We start from the raw sequence: 22,389 nt of genomic DNA, 5'->3' as shown, positions 1-22,389 counted from the left end.
GAATGAGAGCATTAGACTGTAGTCGCTTTTCCATTGAACCTCAAACTGCGCAAATATAACTAGTGCATAAAAATTTACCTAATGGAAAAACGCCAATTTTGCCAAAAGTCAAGTTTTTCGATTAAAAGTTTTGCACTGACAAGAGGTGGTTTTTCAGGCGGAGCGCAAATGATATATCACCCAAAACTGCAATGGAAAGACCTTTTTCCACAACTAAAGTCATGTGAATAAACAAAAAAAACAAACAAAAAAAAAAACGGATGTTGACAGACGTTACAACAAGCGAAGAAGATGAGTTTGAAAAGAAACATGTCACAGTATGTGTGGACACACCAGGAAACCCAATCATTTTTTAATTTAGTACAGGATAGAGGGGTAATATATAATAATAGTGAATTTATCTGTAAATCAACACCATATTTACGTTCGTCACCATGTTTATGGAATGACTTCTGGTGTCATCTCGTGATAATAAATAAACAAATCATTGCATTTGTGATTTAATGGAAAAACCGACTTTACGCACTTCTGTTTTTTTTTATATTTAGTAAAGTTTTGTGCATATTTCCAAAGGAAAAGCAACTTGTGATTCCCAAAGGTCAAGGTCACTATAAGGCATGGTTGGCCATAGCTGCGTATAACAGACTGAACTGTATGAACGCGTTATAATGTAAGGATAGTGTTTCGATCCTATTGACTTTGTGGTTTACATTAGATGCTATAAATACTGTGAATTCCAAGGTTCTGCATCGGAGCCAGTTTGTCTGAATATAAACAGTAATTGGAGATGGTTCGTCCGTACTGTTGGATGGAGACGGGACAGGAAGTGATGTTGTGTTGCATTTACGTTAGATTTCCGGTCTGATGTGCGGCGTTTTCGGTCAGCGCCGAGTGATAAAGTTCACATGTGGAGGCAGAGATCTGATTGATGAAAGGCTGATGTAAACAGACGGCGGATGGTAAACGATCTCTTCTTCCTCATCACTCCCTCCTCCTTTTTTTAATTTACCTCCATCTATCGCTCCATCTTTTCCCCGAAGGCTTCTCTTTTCATTTTCTTTCCACCCATCCTTCAAACTGCAGAGACCAGAAGTACCAACTCCAAACACACACCAAAACTATGGAAAAAGAGGGAAAATTAAAGTGTTTATCTTTCTTTTAAGTAGCAGTTGAGGCAGACATTTTTAAAGCTGGTCATTTTACATTTTAATGCATCTCCAGTTTTATTTTTCTATTAATTTGACAGTAACATAATTTTTAGAGGTGCGGTTCATGATCCAATTAAGTATCAGAAATGTGTATTTTTCTATTGTATTGCATGGGATATTTAGTTTAATATCATTCAGAATTCTATATCAAAACTATTCATTCTGTATATTTTTTCATTGCATTTCATTCATTTATTTACTTAAAAATCAGTAGCTGCAACTTTTTTTTACACTTTTGTATTTCCGTGTTGTACTTTTTATTGTAATTAATTGCATATAATGATAATTTTCTATTCATAAAATGTACAAATAGGATTTAGCTCAATAATGCATCTGTAATAATGTGGTGAATGATTCCAAAATAGATATTTTGTATAAAATACGCTTCTCTGCCTTGAATGCAAGACTTTATTTATTATTTTAGAACATTATTACTTCTATTTTTTATAAAAATTAAAAAAAAAAAAAAATTGAGTACATCTTCCACTACTGATTCTCATTAGACGTAGGGATGGATTGGACTTTTTTTTTTTTTTTTTTGTCAAAGTCCGTCGTTTTACTTGATAAGCCTTATATTATCCAAAGACCACTGTCAGTATTCTAAATGTCTTATTTGTACCAAAACAGTCAACACATGTATTTCTAATCTATATACATTATACTGTTCATAGTCGCTGAATGCATGCAGCATCTGTACTAACTTCACAATTTCTTGTGCAATCTGTCTTGAATTAACTGAGAAATTTAGCTTTTTATACATAATATAATAAATATAACGTGTAGGTTAATTTTGCTGTCGGTCCCCCTGATCAGTGTGTGCTAATGCTAAAGGCTAATGCTAATGCTAGGTACTGTGTGTGTATTAGGAAGGGGTAAAATGCAGAGATTAAATTTCCCTACAGAGATAATAAGACGTGTTAACTTTTAAGCTTTAGTAAGAAGTAACTATCCTTATGCATATGATTTTTAGCCAAATACACAGTATACATGAGCACAGAAATGACATTGGCAGCAACTGTACTGGAACTGGCCACCTACCAAACTTCAAATGAATACGCAGCCAAAAGTCTTGGAAATAACACAAGTTGTGTTTTCACAAAATTTGCAGCCTATGTTTGTTTTTTTTTTTAATTTCCATTAGTTTCTGAAGTAGATTAGAGAAGGTTTCACAGTCTTTTATTGACAAAAAAAAAACATAGTCCAAGAACCTTTGGCCGTGACTGTAAGTAGAAAGAGCTGTTGAAATTGATTTGTCAAAATGGAGATTGAATTTTTTTTTTTTTTTTTGCAGTGGGAGAAGCTTTTATTTAACTTTGTCAAAATTAAAGAGAAGCTGTTTCCTCAAACCAGTTGCTTGGATATAAGTGGATTTTTTTTTTTTTTTCTTAAATATCCTAAACATAAACTTCATTCAAATAACATCCCAACCTACTGCATCAACCTGACTTGAAACAGTTGCGAAAATAGGTTAAATGGAACGGAGAACAACTAACCTTGCTATCAAAATTCAAAAAACAGAACTAGTTTTGTTTTCCATCAATTGGAAATACGAAAGAAATAGTAAAACACATCTTGAGTATGGTTGTAAAAGCAAACAATTCAGCAATAGGGCTTCTTTTCTGCCATATTATTCTGCACGCAGTGGATATTTTCATCTCTTTCCTCTAATTTCTTTGGTTTTTTCATCATAACATCAGAACCTTAGAAACAGATCTACACCTCCGCCATGCTGGATGAACGCCATCATCCAAAAACCACTCGTTTTAACACTTAGCGTCGACATTCTTTGATGAAATCGAAGCAGCAGTTGGTTGTTGAAGCTGGCATTAGCGGACACCCAAGGAAAAGGAACGCGGTTTTTAAGGTGGTGACCCGAACCGGCGCTAGCACCAGCCCAGAACTAGCACCAGGTTTTATTTGGCGCAAAGTGGGTACAAGGTATGGGTGCCAATCTGGAACCGTCTTCTTTGGCGTCTGAGATGTGAAGAAGTGTTTCTACATTAGGCTGAAAACCAGCCCCGGAGCCTTGATGGAAAACAGGACAGAGATGGAGAGAAGAGAAATGAGACAGTAACAGCTTTTTAAACAGCCGCACATACACACTGTCACTAATGCTGCTGTTGCCAAGCACCTCTGACCCCATGGCGACAGGCCTAGCGACCGGACAGGGGTTTCCATGGGGACGACAGATCCAGACGCCCGCTCCAACAGTGTCCACCAGCACCGCGACATTAAGCCCCAGCAGGAGAGGAACTGAAAGAAAAGCTGGCAGAAATAGGAAAAGAGTTATTGACAAGGAGAAAAAAAACAACGCGGAGGGAAAGGAAAAGGAATTAAGATCGACACGACTTCATTGTCCCAGTGGGGAAAATATTTCCCAGTGAATTACACGCAATAACAAGCCAAGTGACACATTACACAGCTCATACAATTACATCACAGCACTCAGCAGGTCCCACAAAGCCAATAGATACTAAAAAGGAAACATTAAAGACAGACTGTGAGGACAGCGCTGGAGTTTCATGCTGCCTTTCTATGTTGAAACTGCTCTTGATGGTTTGGAAAAGCAGACCGAAGCTGCTCCTCTGCTCTGTGTTTCCATTTCGGGTTTTTACTGTACCTCCTTAGTATCACACACACACACACACACACACACACACACACACACACACACACACACACACAGCCAGGCCTCTCAGAGATAACGTACTGATTATCTTCTGATCATTGACACTTCATTTCTAGCCAATCAGCTGCTGTTACCGTGGAGGGGAAGCCAATCAGAGCCGGAGAAAATAGAAAACGCTTCATTGTTGCAACTGAGACTGAAAGGTGCCGCCATGGTTACCAAATTCAAACTGACAGCTGTCAATCAAAGCCCCTCACTGCAGAAATGAAAGCCTTGTGTTTGCTCTAAAATATATTAATGCAGCTTGATTGATTGATTGATTGATTGATTGATTGATCAGAAATGTACTTTTAGCTTGTAAAAGTAGGAAAAAAAAGACAAGAAAGAAACAAAGAAGAAAACAATGAATATTTACATGTGAAAATACTAATAATATATTTACATGCACATACAGTTATGGCCAAAATTATGACAGATTCAAAAATATTGACCTTTTATTGCCTTTAAAACATGATTTCATTCATAATGTGCATGAAAAGTTCATTTTCTTCAGTTTCTTGTTCATTTTAATACCTGGTACAACTAAAGGTACATTTGTTTGGATAAATGTAATGATAACAAAAATATCTCATAAGAGTTTAATTTCAGAGCTGATATCTATCCATTTTCCATGGTTTTCTTGGCATTTTACAGACAAAAACAGTGCTTTTATGCATTCCATGTTTTCTTTTCTGTCGGTTTTAGTCACATGATACACACAGGAGTTAGTACTTGATTGCAAAACCATTGTTTTTGATGACTTTTGATGGTCTAATGCAGTGGTTTCCAACCTGTTTTGTCTCGTGACCCCATTTTAACGTCACAAATTTCTGGCGACCCCAGACATTCAAAACAGAGATTTATTTATTTATTTATTGCTAAAATTAATTTGTTTTTGGTCATGTAATAGTTTGCTATACTATGCTGCAAATAAACGTTAATTTTAGAGGACATTTAGTCTACATAATGTATATTATGGCTCAGGTGGTAGAGTGGGTCGTCCAATAACCGAAGGGTTGGCGGTTGGAATCCTGCTCTGTCCTAGTCAGTCCGTTGTGTCCCTGGGCAAGACACTTCACCCTCCTTGCCTCCAGTGCCACTCACACTGGTGTATGAATGCGTATGAATGTTTGGTGGTGGTCGGAGGGGCCGTAGGCGCGAATTGGCAGCCACGCTTCTGTCAGTCTGCCCCAGGGCAACTGTGGCTACATATGTAGTTTACCACCACCGGAGGGAGAATGTGAGAGTGAATGAATAATGGATCAATAATGTAAAGCGCTTTGGGTGTCTAGAAAAGCGCTATATAAAATCCAATCCATTATTATTATTATTATTATTATTATTATCATTATTATTATTATTATTATGGACGGAGGCAGTAAAGCCAGGTGTAGATTACTGCACAAAGGTAGAATTTGATTTTCTTTGGTCAGGATATGTACAGTCAGTCCAGCTGTGATTTACAAGGCTGACAATTAATACTGAACAAACAAGAATTCAAACTATGAATTATGAAAGAGCTGCAGCATCTGAAACCGACCACAATGAACATTTGACACATAAACAGAACCACAGTGCTTCAGTTTCAGTGTCACAGTTTGTCATGTCCTTTATGTATTGGGATTGTCTCTGTCAACTCAACATATATTTTTTATTAGTAAGTTTTTATTTGTTTTCTTTTTTTATCAATTTCTAAAAATTTCAGGCGACCCCATGTAAGGTCTTGACCCCAAGGTTGAAAAACACTGGTCTATTAATTTTTTCCGTGACTTGCATAGATAATCGTAGTATGAACATCTGGATTGATTTGTATGTGCACGAAAAGGAGTGGAAAGAAGTAGAACTTATTTACTTCCACCCTCATTTCATAATCATATATTCCATAGTCCTAAATTAATTCAGCTGCTTTCTATCAATTAGTAAATACTCAGTTATCTGTTAAATAATGAAACATATATGCATATGAATTTAAATATGCATACATATCTACACGTATACTTGCATCATCATAGTAATGATACTGACAAAAATAATGATCAGTTTTAATGAGACCAAAATGACTCCTGGAAAATATTGTAACTCCAGGGAGCCAGGGTTTTTTGGAGCAGCATCTGGTCGATGTCAGCAGTATTACAATTTACAATTTATGGTATTACAATTTGTTACTTCTGCACTGGCTTCGGTCTCACGCTGCACTCATTGCCCTGAGCTAAATAACTGCAAAACTAATGATACTCCCATCATCCTCTGCTGCAGACTTTGTGTTTAGACCTACTGATTATTAGCAAATGTTAGCATGCTGTTAAACTGTCGATAATAACATTTAGCTATGAAGTGTTTTCAGACAGTTATATGACCAAATAAAAACTACATGCATCGAACTTCTCAGATACAGCCTGGCATCACTTACACTAAGTGGACAAAAGTATTGGGACACGTTGAATTCAGGTGTTTCTTTTCTAACAGGGGTCTGGGATACTAAACAATGATAGTAATTGCCATAATATAAATTTATATTGGGATAAATATCATTGCATTGGTTAGTTTGGTTTAAATTCTTATCTTTGCTTCCAAGATGCCTCAGAGATGGTTTTTACTTAATTTCTCTCAATATTGATAGTTTTTGTTTAAATTTTTTATTGAGTTTTATGTAGAATTGTAACAGTAACCCCCCCAAAAAAATACAAAGACAAACAAAAGAGACACCCCCACCCCCACCCCAAAAAAAAGAACAGACAAATGAGAGCATTGATAGTTTTTTTATTCCATTATTTTCATTATTTTTATTTTTTATTTCATTATTTATAGATTATTATGTTATTATTTTACTGGTCTGACCCACTGGAGATCAAATTGGGCTGAATGTGGAACCTGAACTAAATGGAGTTTGACATGGTCTGAAATAAAGGGTCTGAAAATGCCAAGTACAGGCTGAATGTGGTGAAACCGTGCACTTCCTGTTGGTTTAAGGGTACGGCTCTGAGCGGTATTTCTCTGCGTGTGGACTTGAAAAATTTAGTTTCATGCAAAGGCTTTAATTTCAGAAATTTTTTGACACACCCAAGACCCTGAAAATATACATATCCCACCACTTCTGACACATGAGTGTTCTGGTATGTTTAGCCCCTCAGACATGTTTTGGAATAGAAGAAGAAAAAGGAGACTCGTAGTTTCAACAGGGAATTAACATTACATACATTCACTATGTGGACAAAAGTATGTGGACACGGTGAATTCAGGTGTTTCATTTCTAACAGGGGTCTAGGATTCAAAACAATAATGATAAATGACATAATATAGTTTTATATTGGGATAAATATCATTGCATTGGTTAGTTTGGTTTAAATTCTTATATTTGCTTCCAAAATGCCTCAGAGATGGTTTTTACTTAATTTCTCTCATTATTGGTAGTTTTTTTTATTCCATGACTATGATTTTAAATGTTCTACTTTTGAATTTCTAATATATTTCTCATGCTCTGACTGTAAATAATAATTTTCTACCACAACTAGCCATCTACTTTCATCACATCTTACTGAGGAAGAAAATTTAGGTTAAATTGATATCAATTGATGTTTATAAATTATATGGACAAAAATATTGGGACATATCATGTCTACAGCTCCAAGATGTCCTGTTCATGATGATTTGAGACAAAAACATCAATATTTTCTTAAAGTTTAATGGGAGATTTTTCTTCCTCGGTGAGATGTGAAGAAAGTAGATGGTTAGTTGTGGTAGAAAATTATTATTTACAGTCAGAGCATGAAAAATATTTTAGAAATTTAGAGGAAGAACATTTAACCCATAAGGACCCAGTGTGACAGTGTGACCCAGTGTCAGTTCCCAAATAAATTTTTTCCTCTTTTTAACCTCTCCTAAGTGATTTATCACCATTTATTATACTATTCTCCTCTGAATTTTACATTTTTGCCTGTGAAAATCATCTATTTTCCTGTATTTAATTCTTCGATCATGTAGATGTTCATAAAAGCTCAGAGTAAAGTCAAAGATTATTGTATCATAACAGTAAAAAAACTGAAGAAAATATGACTTTTTCAGTAAAATATATCATCAACTGATCATAAACCAAGTGTGTCCATCTGCTGTCATTGATCCAACTCTGTGGATTTTACTGGTGAATCAATATTGTAGAAGATGACAGTGTTTCCATGGTAACTACGGAGCCTAGGAACATCCAAATAGGTCATATCTGATGATAAAACTGCACTTTACAGCAATTATTTACGTGTATTGATAGGATTAGTAGATGAACAGTTTAGATTACTAAATGCTTTTGGTCAGCAGTGGATGTTTGGGTCTTTATGGGTTAAAATCATAGTCATGGGTTAAAAAAAAAATGTTGAGAGAAATTAATTAAAAACCATCTCTGAGGCATTTTGGAATCAAAGATAACAATTTAAACCAAACTAACCAATGATATTTATCCCAATATAAAACTATATTATGTCATTTATCATTATTGTTTTGTATCCCAGACCCCTGTTAGAAAAGAAACACCTGAATTCAACGTGTCCACATACTTTTGTCCACATAGTGTAGCTCTAATGCTACCGCTGCTAGCATCACAATATCCTGTTTTTACTCCATCATGCAGATAACAGCCATGACATTTCATATAAATATAATATCGCTGGAAGGCCCTCAGGGAATTTGTTAAAATTTGGCATCGATATTCACATGGACTGGAGAATTAACTGATCCTCATAAAACACATTTTTGGATGAGTATCAAGAATTTATACACTCATGTTTATGACAGAATTTCACACATAAAATGATGAAGTGATTACATGTCAGTGACATCATAATGTTCTGCAGAAACATATTCATCTGTGAAAATATAAGATGGCCTGTTTCTAATTGCAGATGATTCAGTGGGAACATAGTGATAACTTTAGTGTCGCCATAAATAGCTTGGATGGACACAGATGTAAACTTGACCGGTTGCCAGAGCCATAAAACACTGAAGCCTTGTTTGGCGTTTGCATTAACTTGAATAAACTTGACTTGCGTGAACTTGGACGACCCACAGTTTAGCTTTTACAGCCTTCAGCTCTCTGCTATTGAAGCATCAATTGTTAAACTATTATAGGTGTAAGGGTGTGCGTTTAGGATCATCACTAAAGCTGCAGCTATCGATTATTTCTGTAATCGATTAATCTATTGTTTATTTACTTTGATTCACTTAAAAGATTATTGGAATAGGCAGAAAAAAATAGGAAAAATATGTTGAAAAAATGACAACTTGTACTTTATTCAAGAACCAGCTGAAAATAAAACCACAAAAAGCATAAAAATAAAAAATAAATATTAAAAAAAAAAAAAAAAGTATGAAAATATATGCAATGCAGTCTTCAACAAATTTGGATTCAACTTACAAACAACTTAAAATACACTAACTAAAATACAATTGAAAAAATAAAGCCAAATATTTTTGATGTTTGGGTAAAAGCTTATAAGTTTAACCCATAAAGACCCAAACATCCACTGGCGACCAAAAGTATCTACTGATCTAAACTGTTTAATACTTGTTAATCCACTAATCCTACCAATACATGTAAATAATTGGTGTAAAATACAGTTTTTCATCTTGTCATGGTCATCAGATATGACCCATTTGGTCATTCAGAGGCTCTGTAGTTACCATGGAAACACCGTCATCTTCTACAGTATTGATTCACCAGTAAAACCCATGGAATTTGATAAATGATAGTAGTTGTATGTATGTAGTGGTAGTTTTTATAATCAGTTATTGATATATTTTGCTGAAAAAGTCCCTTTTTCTTCAGTTTTCTGTGTTTCTGATATAATGACCCTTAACTTCAATCTGAGCTTTTATAAACATCCACATAATCCACATGTGTCAAGCATGCGGCCCGGTGGCTAAAGCCGGCCCGCCAAAGGGTCCAATCCGGCCTGCGGGATGAATTTGTGAAAAATTGCAAAAATTACACTGAAGATATTAACAATCATTGGTGTCAAAATCATTTTAATTCAGGTTCCACATACAGACACATACAGTCCAATTAGATTTCAAGTGGGTCAGAGCAGTAAAATATTATCATAATAACCTATAAATAATGACAACCCCGAATTTTCTCTTTGTTTTTTGGTGTAAAAAAAGTAAAATTACATGAAAATGTTTACATTACCAAAGTATACGTTTACAAAAAATGTGACTAACCTGAACAAATATGAACAAACGGAAATGTCTTAAAAGTAAATGCAATTTGACCAATATTCTGCCTGTTACTAAATGTTTTGTGTGATTGTAATGCACATATGTAAATGATAAACTGATAAACTGAGGGATAATATTGTTAAAATTGCACTTGTTTTTCTTAAGACAATTCGAGTTGTTCATGTTATTCAGATTTTTAAGGAAACTTTGTAGACATAAACCTAATCATAATAGAATTTTACTTTTTTTACTGTGATTATTTTACTGGTGCGGCCCACTTGAGATCAAATTGGGCTGAATGTGGAACTGAACTAAATGAGTTTGACACCCCTGACATAATCAATAAATTAAATACAGGAAAATACCTGATTTTCACTGAAAATACATAAAATACAGAGGATAACATTATAATAAATGGTGATATATCACTAAAGGAAGGTTAAATAGAGAGAAAATGAACGTGGAAACACCGTCATCTTCTACATCATTGATTCACCAGTAAAACCCATGGAGTTGGATCAATGACAGTGGATGGACACACTTGTTTTTTGTTCAGTTAATGAAATATTTTGCAGATAACAATGTTTTTCTTCAGTTCTCTCTGTTTTGGATATAACAATCTTCAACTGTAATCGGAGTTTTAACGAACATCGACATAATCAGTACATTAAATATAGGAAAATACGTGATTTTCAGTTAGAAATGTGAAATACAGAGCATAATATAAGAGTAAATGGAGATAAATCACTTAAGAAAGGTTCAAAATAGAGTCCAATTCATTTAGGAAGAGCCACAAAAGCAGCCCTGGGTCGTTATGGGTTAAAGGAGTAATTGACGGTTTGATTGAAGAAAAGTTTGTCATTTTCAAACGTGTCTTTTTCACATTTTTACCCGTTCAAATAATCATTAAATCGAATCAAACTGAAGAAAATATATTTGATTACAAAAACAATCAATAGCTGCTCTAGAAAAGTGCAACCGAAAACTTTTTTTTCGTCGATTCGGGTCGATTAATGGTTTCAGCTCCAGTCGTCGCATCCACTTGTGGGAGCGAGTGTGTGAGTGTGAGTGTGTGTGTGTGAGGATCAACAGGAGGACCAGCTGTGTTTGCGATCGGTAACGGTGTCAGGCGTCAGTTGGAGGTTCCACCGAGCTGCGTTCTGAAGTGTTCTGTCACTGCGATAAGAGCGGCGTTCACCACCAGGAGCTCTGATTGTGATCTGTGGTGTCAGTGTGGCGGTGAGCGTTCAACAGCAGCGACTCCTTTCATTTTCCTATTGCGTGCGTGTGTGTGTCGGTGTGTGTTCAGCTGCCTGAGTTATGATGCCGCTCCGTTGGGCTCAGCTGGCTGCTTTTAATGGAAAATCAGGGCATTAGACACACACGCACACACATCTCTCTAGCTCTCAATTGGTCTTGGTATTCAACATATTTCAGCTGTGTGGTCATCACACACACACACACACACACTCGCTCACACACTTGTACAGTGTTATGAATAATGTGGTCGTTCTTGCGGCTCTGCAGAAAAGATCATTTTAATATCAACGCTTTATTAATTATAGTCCTCCGTGTGTGTGTGTGTGTGTGTGTGTGAGGTATAAAACATTAAAACTGTGATGTGATGTGGTGAAGCAGTTTTTGCTGATGAAGGAATATTGAACTGAAACTGCCGTGACTTAATGAAATTTGTTAATTTTGTGTGTTTGTGTGCGCGCGTGTGTGTCTGTGTGTGTGGTACTGTAGATTTTTACTGTAGATATTTTTGCTGAAGTAAGGTTATACAGCCTCCACCTCTTAATTAATCCTTCAGTGTGTGTGTGTGTGTGTGTGTGTGTGTGTGTGTGTGTGTGTGTGTGAGCTGTAAGTTAATGAAATGAGCAGCAGACCAGAGTCATTAAGACACATTGATTTTCAATCTTTCAGAAAACTCAACTTCTGTCTCCCTCTGCGTGATCAGATAATCTGACATATTCAGGACACAGCCTCACCATCTTTTCCAGAGTTGTACTGTTAATTTTACAGAGACTACACACACACACACACACACACACACACACACGCACACACATAGACTTATTTTAGTTCCATTAACACCCCACTGTTTATCTACGATGAGAGGCAGGCAGGTGGATCAGGTTCCCATCAGCCCCTAAATCCATTATGTTGTTTCTCCGGCTGCTTTTTGTTCGTTACCATGGAGACCTGCAGCCGCCATGACAACACTGATCTGCTACTGCTCTGTGTCCATTTTTCCATCATTTTTTTTTTTTTTTCTTAAATCACTAGCTGTGCTAAGTTTATCCGTAATGGAATGGCTCTCCTTTCTTTATGAGCTGTACAACCATAAGAAAAGACGAAAATTCCACTTGAAACTCCATATATTCCAGGAAATCAGCGGAGTAAAAACCCTAGAACCTTGAACCTTAGAATATTACTGTACTCGGAGTATCTGCCTAATTTCAACCCATTTTTCATCATCAGTGTAGCACAAGTATTAGCTGTAAGAGCAGGTTTCATAACTAATGGTCTACTATTTTAGCACTAATCACTGTATTAATATTAACTTTAGATATGTTTGATGTAACTTGTACCTATATTAACTGTATCTAGCAGCAGCCACGTATAAGATACATCCGCTGTTAGCTTTATAAATGCACAAACACCTTGTGACTTATTTGCTGGCAGTAATTTTAACTGTAACATATAAGCTAATATTAATAAGACCAGGCAAGTTATATGTGTTAGCTGAGGTAGTTTCAGTGATATTCACTTTATAAGTACAAGCTGTACATGTAACCCAAGTAAAACGATCTATATAGCATCAATAATGGCTTTTCCATTGAACATCTACGCAAAACTTTACCAATATATACTAAATGTAAAAAAAAAACAGAAGTGCATAATGTCGATTTTTCCATTAAATCACAAATGCGATTTGTTTATTTATTATTGCGAGACGACATGAGAAGTCATTCCATAAACATGGCAACAAACATAAATATCATGTTGATTTACAGATATATTCAATATTTTTATATATTACTCCTCTATCCTGCACTAAATTAAAAAATGATTCAGTTTCGTAGTGTGTCCACACATACTGCGACATGTTTCTTTTAAAACTATTCCTCTTCGCTTGTTGTAATGTCCATCAACGTCTGTTTTTTTTTTTTTTATTTCATGTGACTCTAATTGCAGAAAAAGTTCTTTCCATTGCAGCTTTGCGTGATATACCAATTTCGCTACCCCCAAAAAAACTACGTCTTGCCAGCGTGAAAATTTTTCATCAAAAAAAGAGAGTTTTGGCAAAATTGTCGTTTTTCCATTAGGCAAATTTTTATGCACAAGTTATATTTATGCAATTTGAGGGTCAATGGAAAAGCGACTAGTGTTAGCTAATAATAACTGTCACAATTAGCTAATGTAATATAGGTGTAACATGCTACTAGCTAAAGTAATAGTAGTACAGTTTCTTAGCTCAAGTAATAGCATAAGAAAAAAATTATCTCTATAGTATTAAGGTTGTATAATATGAGCCAACATCATCAATAACAGGAAGTTAATTATTTGTTAGCTGCCTTAATTTAAGTCCTAACTTTAGAAATGTAGATATAAACTGAGTTTAGCTATTTGTAATATAAGTGTAATATGCTATTAGCCAAAATAATATTAGCAACAGTTTTGTACCTATAATATTAAGAGAAGAAAAATAAATACTATAATATACTATAATTATACTGTACTATACTATACTATAATAGAGATATTATATAAATATTATAAATATCAAATACTTGCCCAAATTTGTATTATATTAGCTGCAAGAATTCGCTAGGAGCATATTAGGTGTAGTAAGACTAAGACTGTAGTAATTAATATTAAAAACAGTTTATTAGGAGAAAAAAATAGCATTAGCAAGATAATGCCAACCTAAACTGTACCGATATTATTATTTATGTTAGCTAAAATGATTGTAAGAGTAGTAGCGTATTAACTGAGGTAATATTAGCAGTAGCTTGTTAGGTTATATTAGCTAAATTCATTTATAATTTAACAGTGCATTTATCATTCAAATTTTTTATAATGTAATCTAAAATTAGCAACCCAGAAAACCTGACACAGTACATATCAGCTGACCTTAGCTGAGTAACTGTAAAAACTAGTTTTATTAGCTCAGTTAGCATTAGCTTTTAGCTGCACTAGCTATCAATAGTAGGAAAATTTTAGCTGTAGTAACATTAGTTTATGTGTTTGCTCAAGGATCTTTATTGTTATTGATGTTAAATATTGTGATCTAACAAGTAACGGCAGACGAGTAACATGTTAGTTAATATTTATGCTTTAGGAATAAGAGCTTAGCTGAGTAGTTATACAGGCTTTAGCTGTACATGTACTCATGCAGATCAACTTAATTTATTCATTTCCATCATCCCATGAAAGAAAACCAATTTTAATTTTAATAAGTAATGTTATTGGAGTTAACAAATGCCATCATTATCTGTAACAGCTTGTGTAGGTTTTGTGAGGTTTCAGTATAAACACAAACCGAAATAATGACTAATTGTTTGCCAATGTGCTTATTGTTTTTCTCATTATTTTCTCATTATGGTGATGTATTTTTTTTGGTTTCTGTCCTTTAGTCTTTTCTATTATAGTTTGATCCTCACTGTAGAGGACACAGTGTCTCCCTCGTTTTCCCAGATCATTAATTAAACTTTCTTCTTACTGTTTGATCATAATTAACAGAGAATTAAATTTACTGTCGCCCAATTAAAAACCATCAGAGTTTTTACCGTGTGTTCTTTGTCTCTGTAGTATTGGTATGAAGGAGACGAGGCTGGTGACCTCCCCGTGGATTTCTCCATTGTTTGGGATGGAGATTTCTTCATCGACAAGCCTCTGTCTATGAAAGGTAAACCCAGTTTAACATCTGTCAACATAAACCTCAGAAATGTCAATACATCTGCTCAGACCTCCACTCTTTTAACAGACACGCAGGAACTCTACTGTCAACTGTGGTAACCTGTGATGGATTTATTTCAAACATTAAAGAAACACCACTTTGATGAACTTTTCCTTTTTTATTTAACACATTACCCTAAAATTTCACATTAAACAATGAAGATTTTGTTAAATAATTCACGAAAGATACAAAAGTGATGATCAAAAACATCTATGTAGATTTGTAACATGAGACCAAAATTAAAACAGTATAGAAAAAAGCTGCAATAATAAAATAACATAAAGCTAAGTCAAATACCATAAAATGCAGAATAACATGTAATTTATGTCATTTATTGGTGATATTTTGCATGATAATATATTTACGCATAGTGTATATATTATTAAGTAAGTTTTCTGTTAAATCATGTAGTAGACCATTAATGCTTTTTTATGCATATTTGAGATCTATATTTAATATATCATATTTTATTGTTTATTTTACGGAGTTGTTATGTTTTTATGCATTGTTAGAAAAGTTGATGCTGTGTAACTGAACAGCTGAATAATTGAATATCCTTCAGGATCAATGAAGTATTTATCTGTCCATCCTATGCACTAGATGTCGATCATGTTAGATAAAATACTTTTGTTTTTTTATTTCACCAGAATAGAATAGAATAGAATAGAATATCTTTATTATCATTTTGCCAAGTTTGACAAAATTAAAAGTGCCACTTCAATTATGTACAGAACCCACTGTAAAACTACAAATACAAGTAAAAGCAGCTAAAATAAAGAGGTAGAAAACAGTCACGTATTCAATAATAAATATAAACAAACAACAAACATCTGTGATTTCTATTATATTTCCTAAAACAAGTGTTAATAAGTTGCTTTCTCTTTGTGTCGGTCAGCGTTGCTCTACAAATGCGAGGCTCAACGCTCCAGCTGTGGTCAGTGCCTTAAAGCTCCGCCCACCTTCGAATGCGGTTGGTGCACTGAATCCAGGAAGTGTCTCCTACGGCAACACTGCCCCTCCCCCGAACAGAACTGGATGCACCACGGTCGACACAACCTGCGCTGCAGCCACCCACGAATCACCAAGGTAGAACAGAAATACACCTGAGAACTGATCCTGGTTCAGCTCTGTCTGTTCTGTGATTGATTATTGATCCACCCTCAAACCCCCCCCCCCCACAGATCGACCCCCTCACAGGCCCTCGAGAGGGAGGGACTCGTGTGACAATTGAGGGGGAGAACCTGGGTCTGCAGGTGAAGGAGATCGCCCACGTTCAGGTGGCCGGGGTCCGGTGTAACCCTGTCCCATCTCAGTACATCAGCGCCGAGAGGTCAGTGTCTGAGTTGGATGTGAATGTGGAAGTAAATATAAAAACAGCTGTTGAAGATGATTGTTTTTATGTTCAGCTATTGATATGTTTAGCTTTTTCTTCAGTTTTCTCTGTTTTGATAAAATAACCTTTGAATTTACCCTGAGATTTTATGAACAGCTACATGATCATTAAATTAAATTTAGGAAAATACCTGATTTTCATCAAGAAAATCCAAAATACAGGGGCTAATATTATAAGAAATGGTGATAAATCATTCATGAAAGGTTAAATGTAGGGAAAGTAGGAAATTTTATGCAACATCTATGTAAAGATATGCTTATATGTCAAACATTTGGGTATAGTTATAATTTATTACTATTTTGATTTTATATACCTAATATTTGGAACCAATATTCACTTTTAAACTCTTTGAAAAGATTCGTTAAGCATCTTTGTGTTATTTATGCAATAAATCATACATTTTTCCAATCGGATTTTATATTTTTAGTGTGTTTTTTGGGCTTTTGTGTTGATATAGTAGGTTAAAGTGAAAAAATAATAGGCAGATGAGATAGATAAAGTTGTGCTGAAAAAAAAGATGCCAAACATGGATATAATAAACATTTCTTTATATAGTATATAAAGGCAAAATCAAAAGTACTCAGTAACAGCCAAAATAGGCTCAGACCCCTAAGGGATAAGGGTAAATACTGGGTTAATACTTGTTTGGATATGAATGTGGAAACACTGGTGGAAATAAATGTAAAATCCATGTAGTTGGACAAATAACAGTGGTTGTAGACGATTGATTTTATGTTCACTTAATGATATGTTTTGCTTTTTCTTCAGTTTTCTCTTTTTTTGATATAATAACCGTTGAATTTACCGTGTTGACCAACCCATCTGTGCTGCCTTCAGGATCGTGTGTGACATGGCTGAAGCTCTCCTCCCTCATTCGCCCGGCGGTCCTGTCGAACTCTGCATCGGCGTCTGCAGCGCCGAGTACCGGACCCTCTCCACCCAGACCTACTCCTTCGTGGTGCGTTTGAGTTCATCTGCATTCTCAGTTCATTTCTTTAACATTATGCAGACGGTCGACAAAAACAGCTGATTTCATGGTTTAAGATAAGATAAGATATATTTTATTGATCCTCCAAGGGGAAAATTCAAATGTATAGCAGCACAAGACAATATATGTCAAATACAATAGAAAAATAAAAAGATTAGAAATAGAAAAATTTGTTAAAGTGACTAAAAATGACAAAAAATAATAGACTTCCTTGGACAGAATTTATTTGTCATTTCAAATTCTACATCAAAAATGAAATTTTGATGCAGTTGGCTCAGCAGGCAGCAGCAAGAAATACAAACAGACACTATATATATATATACATATATATATATATATATATATATATATATACACACACACACACACACACACACACACATATACAGGATAATATGTAGAAAATAGAATAAATATGCATATAAAACCATAGAAGATAGAATAAATATGCATAGAATAATTATAGAATATGGGAGAAACAGAACTATGTGTGAGTATAAAAAACGGTTGTCTGATTAAAAACAAAACAATTTTCAGTGCTGAATACTGCTTTATTTATTAATAATAAATAAAGTACCAAGTGTTTAGTAGGTGACATTGACAGATGCAAAAGTCTGTTCAGAACAGGATGTAATAAAGGAGTGAAACAAATGAGTTGCTTTTCTTTTCATTTATCTCTTTATGAAAACATCTGTGAAGTTCATGGGACTGAAGTTGTAAATTTCTTTTTAAAAAGTAGGATAAAAAACATTTGTTCACTAAATCAGGACTGATTTTCTTTTTTTTTTTTTTTATGTCATTTATCTTTATAAACGGTACCAAACACCATTAAACTGTCATCGTCCTCCAGAGCCCGAGTTTCAGTCGTGTCCGTCCAGAAAAGGGTCCCGTTTCCGGGGGAACCAGGCTGACAGTGACCGGTCGACACCTGGACGCTGGCAGCACCGTCACCGTCTACATCGACAAAGAGGAATGTCTGTTCGTGAAGTACGTAACAGATATAAATACTTTCTTATAGCTGCAATCATCCATATTTTATGTCATTGCTTATCATTACCCCTCCCCCCAAAGGGGACGGAAGGGGTTTTGTTTTGGTTCAGTTTGTTTCTTTGTTAACATTCTAGCAGCAAAACTATTGCTTGAATTCGAACCAAATTGGGTTTATAGATTGCCAGTGACCCAGAATAGTTCTCATTACATTTTGGGAAAAGTAGATCTAAGTTTAAATGTTTAATGAATTTTTAAAAATAAATAAATAAATAAAATTCCTGTTTTCTTATATTGGTGAAATTTCAAATGTCTGTAGCAGCAAAACTATTGGTTGAATTCATGCCAAATTTGGAATATAGATTGCCAGTGACCCAAAATAGATGTGATTACATTTTGGGGAAAGTAGGTCAAAGTTAAAATTTTTTGTGAATTTAAAAAAAGAAAGAAAATTTCCCCCCTTTCACTTATAATGGGCAAATTTTCACATTTGTAGCAGCAAGACTATTGGTTGAATTCATACTAAATTGGGTTTATAGATTGCCAGTGACCCAGAATAGATGTGATTACGTTTTGAGAAAAGTTGGTCAAAGTTCACATATTTTATGAATTTTTTCAGCTTTTTTTTCCCCATTTACTTATATTGGGTGAAATGTCAAACATCTGTAGCAGCAAAACTACTGGTTGAATTCATATCAAGTTTGGTTTACAGATTGCCAGCGACCCAGAATAGATGTGATGTGAAGTTCAAAGTTTTCTTGTGACATTTACTTGTAATGGGTGAAATTTCAAATGTCTATAAAAAACATAAATTTTGTTTCAATTTACTTCAAACTTGGCGCATATATAGAGGCAATTGATACACTGACATCAGCACATGCATGGATATGATGACATCAGCTGGATCGATGCCAAAATAAGCTACAATACGTTCGAGGGGCGGGGTTTGTTGTGCCTGGCACCACTTGTTATATTTTGATAGGATTTTCCAAAAATAAAATAAAAGCAAAACCTTAGTGTTGACAGTGAACTCTCTGTCCTACTCAGGCCTCTACAGAAGACATGCTTTAAAAAAGAAAGCATAAATGTAATATACAGTCCTGTGTGAAAGTCCCGGTCCAGCATTGTGTTTGTTGTTTTAGTAAAGTTCTAATGTCCACACATATGCATTTGTCTCTGTATTTAGAGCCACTCTGATAGTGAATTATGAACAGCAGGAAAAACAACATTTTCAGGGTAAAAACAGCTTCTATAAACCCAAGTGGTCATATTGTGTTTTTCAATGTTATCACTAAGCTAAGCTAAGCTAAGCTAGCTCCTTTAGCGTGCAGATGTTAGCAAAGACAGTTCAACATGTTTTTAGGGATAGGAGTTAATTTTAAGTTAATATATACTTAAGTGTACGTTAGAGCCGCCACCACAAACTTTGAAATTTAACCAAAAAATGTCAGATTTCTATGAAATACAACTGGATATTATTGGATATTAAGGCCGTGTATGGTAATGATAAATATACAAAATAAAACATATCTGAGAAAAATCTCATAAACGTAGAAGAAAAAATTGTTGATGTTCCCTCAAATTAAAAGCCATTAATTAGTGTCAAAACCCTCACATCTTTACCAGAAAAACTTTGAGATTTGAGGTGAAGAAACAGGTGGTTGAAGAGCAGTATTTAAAATAAAAGATATTTGAGGGAAAAAAACTCACAAATTTACAAAAATATACATATATATGGATATTTCCTAAGATTAAAGCCATAAATTTGTGGCAAAAACCTCACATCTTTACCAGAAACACTTATATGTATATTTTATGACAAATGTATGAGAAAAGAATGATTAGAGTAAAGTTATAAAGTTAATAATAAATAACTCTGATGTTCTCTGAGATAAAGTTGTAAATTTAGCTCAAGTTTCCTCAAATCACCTAGTTTGTAAATGTTTTTGTTTTTTTGTTTTTTTTAATAAAGTTATACATGAGAAAGTACCATTTAAGTCAAAATAATTCATCCTGTTTAACCCATAAAGAGCCAGTGCTACTTTTCTGGCCATTCTCATATGATTTTTTTTTCTCTATTTTTAACTTTTCTCAAGGAATTTATCACCTTTTTTTTTTTTTTTAATTGTGCTCAATATTTTGCATTCTTAAGTGAAAATGTGGTATTTTTCTATGTTTAATTTACTGATCATGTAGGTGTGCATAAAAGCTCGAATTAAAGTTGAGGGTTACTGTAACAAAAACAGAGAAAACTGAAGAAAAAGTGCCTTTTTCAGTCAAATATATCATTAACTGAACATAAATCAAGTGTGTCCATCCATTGTCATTGATCCAACTCCATGGGTTTTACTGGTGAGTCAATATTGTAGAAAATGACGGTGTTTCCATGGTAACTACAGAGCCTCTGAACATCCAAATGGGTCATATCTGATGACCATGAAAAGATGAATAACTGCATTTTACACCAATTATTTACATGAATTTAAAGGATTATTGAATCAACAGGTATTAAACTTCTTATATCAGTAAATTATTTTGGTCACCAGTGGATGTTTTGGTCTTTATGGTTTAAAGAAGGGACTTTCAGACCCAGTATTTTGGTGGAAAATGAACCCAGTCATATATTTGTTTATGATTTGTTTCTTTGTCAGCGTGTTCTTAGTTAACATTATTTGTTTTCTCCAGCTGACGTTCATGCATTCCACCTCCAACCAGTGGGCTCGTCCCAAATGTGGTTTAGGCAGAAAAGTGCATTTATTCACCTTTGTTTTGACAGAGGAACCTTCAGTAAAAAATGTGGATGATGAAATTCATGATGGATTTTTGTGAGTTTGGCTCCCGGAGAGACACCAGATTTATCATTTGGCTCTTGAGCTGAAAAAGTTTGTGACCTTCATGCTTTAGGAAAAAGAATAAGAAAAATAGATTTGAGTCTATTTATCTAGTTGCATTTTTTAACCTCACAAGAAACTCCTCTCACAACATGTGTGTTTATGTGGCTGTATTTGTGGGGATGCCGCCTGGATGGGGGGGGGGGGGGGGGGTTCACAACTTTTTTTGTGATGTCAATATTGTTGATATGGAAAAATGATAAATAAACTTGTAAAAAAAAAAAAAAAGGTAGAATGTAGAAAAAAATAAACAAAATGATCAGTGACAGTGGATGGAGACAGACAGTTTTATATTAAATAATGAATAAAATGAACAGCAATGAATACAAATTTACAAATAATAATGTGGAAAACAAGTAAAAAAAAAAAAAAGAAGAAAGAAAATAAGGAACAAAATGAACAAAAACAGCCAATGTGATCATTAAAATGAACAATAAATCAACAAAGTAAGTGACATAAGTAGAATAAGCCACAAATTGAACAAAACTGAAGAAAAAGTTAATAAAATAGGCAACAAAATGTAGAAAAATAAACAAAACAAGTAACAAAATGAACAAAAACAGCCAACATGATCATTAAAATGAACAGATTTTTTTTTAAAAAAAGAAGAAAAAAGGAAAAAGAAACTCCTCTCACAACAGGGGGGCAAGTTCACCAATGTTGTTGATATGGACAAATGATAAGTAAAGTTGTAAAAAAATAAAAATAAAAAAGGAAGTGTAGAATGTCAGAAAAATAAACAAAATGATCAATGACAGTGGATGGAGACACATGGTTTTATATTAAATAATGAATAAAATAAAGGAAAATAAATACAAATTTACAAAATAATGAATAATGTGGAAAAAAAAAAGAATAAAAGCTACAAAATGAACAAAAACAGCCAACGTGATCATTAAAATGAACGATAAATCAACAAAATGAGTGACATAAGCAGAATAAGCCACAAAATGAACAAAACTGAAGAAAAATATAATAGAATAGGCAATAAAATGTAAAAAAAAAAAAAAAAAAAAAACACAAAATAAGTACCAAAAAAACAAGGTGATAATTAAAATGAACAAAATTTTCAAAAGAAAAAAAA

General features: G+C 34.3%; 1 protein-coding gene across 1 annotated transcript in view; it reads left to right on the top strand.

The window, feature by feature from the left end:
* Positions 1-22,389, top strand: part of LOC115422290 (plexin A3) — a 119,841-nt gene that overhangs the window by 44,118 nt on the left and 53,334 nt on the right. The window contains exons 8-12 of the mRNA XM_030138534.1: positions 14,899-14,995; positions 15,942-16,132; positions 16,228-16,376; positions 17,277-17,397; positions 18,278-18,414. Coding sequence (XP_029994394.1) covers positions 14,899-14,995; positions 15,942-16,132; positions 16,228-16,376; positions 17,277-17,397; positions 18,278-18,414 — 695 coding nt within the window. The remainder of the gene's footprint in view (positions 1-14,898; positions 14,996-15,941; positions 16,133-16,227; positions 16,377-17,276; positions 17,398-18,277; positions 18,415-22,389) is intronic.

Source organism: Sphaeramia orbicularis, chromosome 7 (assembly GCF_902148855.1).
Source record: "Sphaeramia orbicularis chromosome 7, fSphaOr1.1, whole genome shotgun sequence".
Classification (NCBI taxonomy): Eukaryota; Metazoa; Chordata; class Actinopteri; order Kurtiformes; family Apogonidae; genus Sphaeramia; species Sphaeramia orbicularis.
The sequence above is the reverse complement of the archived record's forward strand: the minus strand, read 5'-3'. Positions and strand labels throughout refer to the sequence as shown.